Here is a 7,281-nt window from a genome sequence, read left to right as displayed (position 1 = left end):
CCAAGTCTTACACTTGACTTTAAAAGAAAACAAAGTTCAAAAAAACTTCCGCACAGAACAAAGTTTTCTTCTTTTGTGGAAGGGGCATGAGGCAGGAGTCCTGTTTTTAAAGTATACAACAGCAGACTTTTGATAAAAAAAAAGACTGTCGTGGGAGAGAGACTGTGTTCTAGTGCTCCGCTTTCCCCTCCCCGCGACCCCTCCCAACCCCTGGGTCTCCCTCAAAGTGAGAATACAATGAAGTTGGTTTGTATTTATAGATATTTTACAAGGTTAAATAAGGACAACAATAATAATAAAAAAATTGAACACTAAAATGAACAGGTTTTTTTTCTCTTTTTAATTTTCTTTCCAAATGTGACCAGTGTTGCTGAGTGACACTCAAGTAACTGGTGGTTTTTCCTGTGCAGCTGGCTGCTCGGGACTGTTCAGGTGGAGTTGGAAGCTGATGCGGAAGCGGCGTTATTGGTCTGTCCACGGTCTCCAGCATTAGCATCTGCAAATCAAAAGCCCCAAGAGAGAGCATGAACAATGCTGTAACACCCCAGAGAGAAAAGTACGTGGCCTCAACTGCAGGCTGAGAGCTATATCTGGAACATTGTTTTGAATATGGCCAATACTATGAAATCTGAATTTCTTTCTGCTTACAGTTAAGTATGTGCCTTGGCCAGGTCTTGGTGCAGAGAAGATGGTATCTTTGAGTAAGTTACAGATTCAGGGAGCCAGAGACCATTTCTGTCAAAGCTCTTGCCACAGCTGGGATTAGCAGAGCATGAATACTCAGCTGGAGTCTAGCTCACTTGAAAATAAATGAACAGTGTACAGCTGCGAAAACTTGCTAAAAATTCTGAACGGTGTTACAATATGCCATCTGCTTAAGTGGGTGAATGAGTGGAGGCAATGAAAGTAATATGGGTCAGTGGTGATGGGAGAAGCACCAAGCATAAATCAAACTCAGCTGCTTGCTTTCTAGGTACAGTCCCTCTTCGTTATTCATACAAATGGAAGACACAACCAGCAAAAAAGAAATAGCCATTGTAGTACCAATTCCCTTATTCAATTCAATAAAGCATCTTATAGTCAAAGGTCTTAGCACTTGAGCTCACTTTGCCTAATCCTTTAAAAATACATATTACATTACAACTAGCTTGAACCCCTGCCCCCCCACACACACTTTTTAAGGTCCATTATTATTTCACAGCCTCCATTAGCATTTAAACAGACATTTAACTGTGTCCAGACTGGCTCTCCATCTCGGGTAGGCAAGATACTACTGTTTCAGAGGCTTGTCAAGTTGCATCCCTGTCATCACACACGTGACTGGGAATATACTGCTAGGCAAATTTTCTCTCAAAAACTTCACACTAAGCCCTGAGCGAGAAGGGAGGTGGCTTGACTGAGATGGGCAACTTCCAAGAGCCATTGCCCTAGAAGTCCACTGCCCTTGGCTATCAAGGCTAGGGACACCAAAAAACAGACTCAGAAGTTTTGTCTCTCTCTGGAGACTGTAGCTCTCCTGTATCCTATGTTGAGTAGAGTAAATGTTATGGTTGAACGCAACATTTGGTCCTTGGATCTTTCTACTTTGAATTTTTTAATTGAGCAAGAAACAAAAGACCCCAAGGATACACAGCAACTGTAGCTTAAGGAACTCTTAAGGATTAGCTATTCAGTTTATCATTTTGATAGCCACTCTTTAAAAACTATACTTCCTTCCTAAATTCCCGATTGTTCCTCAAAACAATCTACCCTTATATACATTTAACTCAGCCTTTGGGGAAAAAATGTTTATATCTCTTAATAAGAATGGTTGTGTTTAATTCATTTTATTTCCTTCAAAACATCTATAGCACTATTTTCATGAAAATAAGCACAGACATTATCACATCAGGATCCACGCGTTAGTTTCATGTTGCCCATGGCATGGCATCATGTTAACTTATCTGCATGGCACAGGGACAGGTGGCAAGAGACGGTATATGATATATAGCATATAACCTACTCTCCAAAGGCAGGTAAACAGCCTTTCCGAATAATCAGTCAGTAATTGCACTAATACGTCATTCATAACTCCTGGTTTTTCTTGGATATGCCCTACTTGGCAGGAGTTTTACTCTGAATGATCATCCAAATTCTGTGCATCAATAACCTAACATCAATTCCTATCCAGGCCACAGGTTCCTATCAGGCTTTCTCTGGAAAAATGTTCATTTTCATAATTTAGGCGCAGGCTACATTAAACACAACACTCCTGAGAAAGCCTGAAAGGCACAGAGATATTTCAGAATTATAACGCTCCTCACAAACCCATGCTTATGCAGCATTTCTCATGTTTTGGATGACACTCAGAACCTGCATGATTATCATCAAACAGCACTTCTCTCTCATTTTCAGCATGTGAAGATGACAGGTAAAACTGTCACATTCTGGTCTTCCTCAGGACTTAAGAGATCAGCACACATACCAGCAGTGTTAGCAGCTCTGGCCATAGCAGCCATTAGCTACTGGCCAACATTCACCCAGGCTCCTCTACATTGCCAGCCAGCCCATTACATTAATTTACTCTTTGGCAATATCTTATTTAGCTACTAATCTGCTATTGTCCTTTCAGCGGCTATTACCTATGAGCTTATGACATTCCCAAAACTAGTCTTCCCTTCCTTGGATAAATTCAAAGGCTGCTTGTATGATCATAATAAAAAGCATAAGCCTTTTAAGTGGGCATATAACCAGAAACAAAATCACGTTCTGAATAATAAAATTTTAAAAACATTCATATTCCTCAGGTTTGGAATTTAATGATCTCTTATTTTTCTTTGAATTATTTCCAAATCACCTGATGAGTAAAATTTTAACAGCTAATTATTTTGATTACCATTATCCTTGATATCACAGGATAATATAAAGTCACAGCACTGGACTCATTCATCAAAAACAAAGAAACAAAAACCCTTTGCCCAGTGCAATGAACTCTACTTAAAATCAAATTATACATGTCTTTCCTGAGAAAGGAGAGTTCTCTGCTTTTCAGAGGGAGACAAAGCACAGGGAGGAGAAAAGCAAAACAAACAAACGTGAATCTCCATAAACTCAATAGTAGCTTCAACAGACTGCCTGGTTTACTAAATGAGCAAAACTATGCTCTTAAAGTTCTTCTTGGTACATGCTTATTTTGATCTCACTGTCAAGTCTGTAAATTTATTTTACAGAGTTGAATCTGAATTAATATGGACCCTCTATAATAAAAATGTTCATTAATTTAAAATTCTGATAAACTGTCACTAGACTTAGATGTTTACTGCAATTTCTGTAACTTTTCTTCTCAAGCATTTAAAACAGTAACTTTTTCTTTGACATTCTTTTTTTTAATGTTCTTTTCCGTTATGGTTTATCAGACAGGATACTGAATACACTTCCCTGTGCTATACATTAGGACCTTGTTGTTTATCCACTCTATATATAATAGTTTGCATCTGCTAACCCCAAACTCCCAGTCCATCCCCCCCAACACCCCTCCCCGTTGGTAACCACAAGTCTGTTCTCTATGTCTAAACAGTAACTCTTTAAAAGCAGCAAAGCTCATTTTGCTTCTCCTTCATTCCCTTCCCTTTACATATGTACTGGTAAAAGTGATGCAATCCGGCATTATGATTTAAACTAAGATCTTTTGATTATAAAGGATCCAACTATGAAGAGTCAAAGATTGACTATATAGTCTCCTGTTTTCAGTCTTGAGATGCTCTTCTGAAGTTCACAGTGATACACCTTCCTTAAATCTAATCCAATTTCACGAGGTTGTACAACTTAATAACTGTGTGATTTTGGAACAAGTTATTTAACCTCTCTACCCTCAATTTCCCCATCTATAAAATGGTGATAACACCACCCATCTATGTAATAAGGCCTAAGAAGTGCTTAGTAATTGTCCAATAAATGGAAAGGTAAAAGAGACATCTAGAAATACACAGATGTATAGTTTAGTGTGACTGCAATAACCACCATCAACACCACAGTAAGTATCAGTGGTAGCAGTTGTTGACATCTGGGTGCTTACCAATGTGCTAGACATCATACTAAGTATGTTGCAAGCATGTCATTTAGCCTACAAAGCAAGAAACAGGTACAATTATTGCACCCATTTTGCAAATGGGAAAAAACGGATGCACAAAGCGATGAGATAATGTGTCCAAGGTTATAGAGCTAACAAGTGGAGAGCTGAGCACAGAGGGAACAGAGGAAGAATATGATTACCTTTATGCCTGTAGGAGACAAGCAGAAAAGATTTCCTAGCAAAGGGAGAAGAGAGGACTTTCATTCAGACCTAACCCCTACATAATCCAATGTGATTTCCAGAGGCCTATTTCTATTAACTAAAGAGTAACACTACATTAAAACAGGTGAATTTATAATATGAAGAATTAAGAGGATGGCTATTTTATTATCTAATTTTCAAACAGTCTGTATGGGGAATACAGAGATACAAGTGTTTTGGAAACAACTATAGAGCTGATATTTCACTGACTGAAAACATTCCTAGAAACCAATGCTCATTACCACCCTTCTGATACTGCTGCACAATAAACCAACCAACCAACAAACCAAACGAAGGATGGACTTGAGGGAGAAAGGAGAGAATAATCAGTTTTGGGGGAGGAAGGTATAAGACCATTCTTTTACATTGTGGTAGCCACCCTCGAAGATGAGGGATGCGGGATGCGGGAAGATGAGGGATCAATGAGGCATGCACCTCTTGATGTCCATGCCCTCATGCAGTCCCCTCCCCCAGTAAATAGGGCTGACCTGTGTAACCAACAGGATACTGCAGAAATAATGGTGCGTGACTTCCAAAGTTAGGACATAAAAGACACTGTGGCTTCCACCTTCTCCTCCTTGGATTGCTTGGCCTAGGGGAAGCCAGCTGCCACAATGTGAGACACTCAAGTAGCACTACGGAGAGGTCCACATGGTGAGGGACTGGGCCTTCTGCATACAGCCAGCACAGATTCACTAACCACACGAATGAGCCATCCTGGAAGTAGAGCTTCCAGCCCCAGGCAACCAGCCTTCAGATGTCTGAAGCCCTGGCTGACATTTTGGATACAACCTCATGAGAAATCCTGACCCAGAATTATACAGTTAGGCTGCTTCTGAATTTCTGACCCATGAAAACTGTGTGAGATAGTAATTGTTTATTCTTTTTTTTTTTTAATGTCTTCTTTGTCTTTTATTCTTTTTTTAAAATTTATTTATTTATTTTTTTACTTTTGGCTGCTTTGGGTCTTCGTAGCTGCACGCGGGCTTTCTCTAGTTGTGGCGAGCGGGGGCTACTCTTCGTTGCGGTGCGCAGGCTTCTCATTGCAGTGGCTTCTCTTGTTGTGGAGCACAGCTCTAGGTGCTCGGGCTTCAGTAGCTGTGGCTCGCGGGCTCTAGAGCACAGGCTCAGTAGTTGTGGCGCACAGGCTTAGTTGCTCTGTGGCATGTGGGATCTTCCCGGCCCAGGGCTTGAACCCGTGTCCCCTGCATTGGCAGGCGGATTCTTAACCACTGTGCCACCAGAGAAGCCCGAAATGTTTACTCTTAAGCTGCTAAATTTTGGGGTATCTTGATACACAGCAATAGATAACTAATGCATACATATAGGTCAAATAACTTAAACGCCAGTTAGGGTTTGTGTTCACAAGCCCATGAACCAAGTCCCTCTACAAAATTAGGTATGCTCCTAATAAACTGTATAAGCAAGAAAGATTGCATCAGATGTTCAGTTGTTCTTTCCCTAATGCTGAGAAGAGTCTATGGTTCTATGACTTTTGTACTGGATATGGCAAAGGGAATTTGTGCATGTACTGTATTGAGACCAATTTTACTCTGTGTGACTTCAGATGTAAAAATGACAAGTTGGGCAATCCCATAGTGAAACTAAGGGTGAAGCTCTAAGGTATTAGGTTCCCAACAGAGTCCACCAGGCTGCAATTTTTGTCCCAGAGTAAATTTTTATGTACAAAATTCCATATCTGATACATATATTTTTCAGGAGAGGATTCACAGTTTTATTCTCAGATTCTCAAAGATCTGTAAGAGTTGCTACATAATCGAGTCATGGATTTGATGGGCAGCTGTCTCAATTCCGAGGAAACTGCATCATCTAGTTGCTCAGGTGGTAAACCAAAAGTTCTTACCTCGATTCTTCACTCCCCAACCCCCGCCAATGCATCAGCAAGTCCTGTCCATTCTCCCTCCAAATGTGTCTGATCAATGTGTAAATGGGGAGGGGAAGGAGAGTGAATGGAAGGTCCCACATTTACAAACTGTCACCGAAAGGTTTAAATAGAAAAGCAGAAAACAAGGGAACAGGTCAGGAGGAAAGGACAAAGAACAAACAAAGGAGCTGGGGTTCCTAAGGCTCTGCTCAATATTCCAGAACTATGGGTCTATAAAAGTTAAAACCTTCTAATTGATACAAGTGTTCATTGTCTGGCTCAACAGCAATAATGGAAATGTTTTGTCTGCACTCTCTAATAGGATGACTGCTAGCTACATATGGTTATTTAAATTTAATTGAAATTAAATAAAAATAAAAATGTAGTTCCTTATTTACCCTAAACACGTTTTCAGATTCTCAAAAGCTATAACATCATTATTGGCATATTAGTAGAAGAGCGGATTTCAGATATATCAAATCCTTTTTGTGCTTTACATGTACTTTACAAGTATATTTGGGAACTTTAAGTATACTTTTATTTCCTTATTTCCTTTATTATGCTCTCCCAAGCCTATATTATGTATTTCTATTCGCCAGCTATCCTGTTTTTATAACAAGTTAGAAATGTCTCATGACAGGTCAACTCCTCTAAAAGATAAAGTTTTGGAGGCCTGGGCCACGTTGTTTGTACTGTGCAGCTAACTCAAGATGTTGCTATTCAAGCTGTTCCAAGTGGAAATGCCTCTATTATAAAACTATGTCTCAGACATTCATGTTATTAACTGACACGTGAACAAACAACACATGAACCATTACTCACAGAGAATTAAAGGTATACCCCAAAGTTATATTTAAACCGAAATCATAATCCACACTAATGAAATCAAAGTAGTATCAGTATTAAGGAAAAAGATTCAATTTTCACCTTTCTCTTTATACTGTCTACTATGATTTTGACAATTCTGTGTGTGTCATAATGAGGGAGAGGGAGGGGAAACACTCCTCAGCAAAGCATCATCACCTCTCGTGTCATATTATTCCAAGGAAAAGGTGTGGCACAAGACTCCATGGTGGCTTCAGTC

At 39.7% G+C, this 7,281-nt stretch overlaps 1 protein-coding gene across 3 annotated transcripts in view; it reads right to left on the bottom strand.

Moving 5' to 3' along the window:
• Positions 1-323: 323 nt before the first annotated feature.
• GSK3B (glycogen synthase kinase 3 beta) overlaps positions 324-7,281 on the bottom strand; it is a 198,677-nt gene continuing 191,719 nt past the window's right edge. For 2 of the 3 annotated variants that reach the window (XM_059921032.1, XM_059921033.1), the window contains one exon: positions 324-496. In XM_059921032.1, coding sequence (XP_059777015.1) covers positions 429-496 — 68 coding nt within the window. In that variant the 3' untranslated portion in view covers positions 324-428. The remainder of the gene's footprint in view (positions 497-7,281) is intronic. The other variant, XM_059921035.1, reaches the window with a different exon arrangement.

Source organism: Balaenoptera ricei, chromosome 4 (genome assembly GCF_028023285.1).
Source record: "Balaenoptera ricei isolate mBalRic1 chromosome 4, mBalRic1.hap2, whole genome shotgun sequence".
NCBI lineage: Eukaryota > Metazoa > Chordata > Mammalia > Artiodactyla > Balaenopteridae > Balaenoptera > Balaenoptera ricei.
Note: the sequence above shows the minus strand (reverse complement) of the source record. Positions and strands in the feature narration are given on the sequence as shown.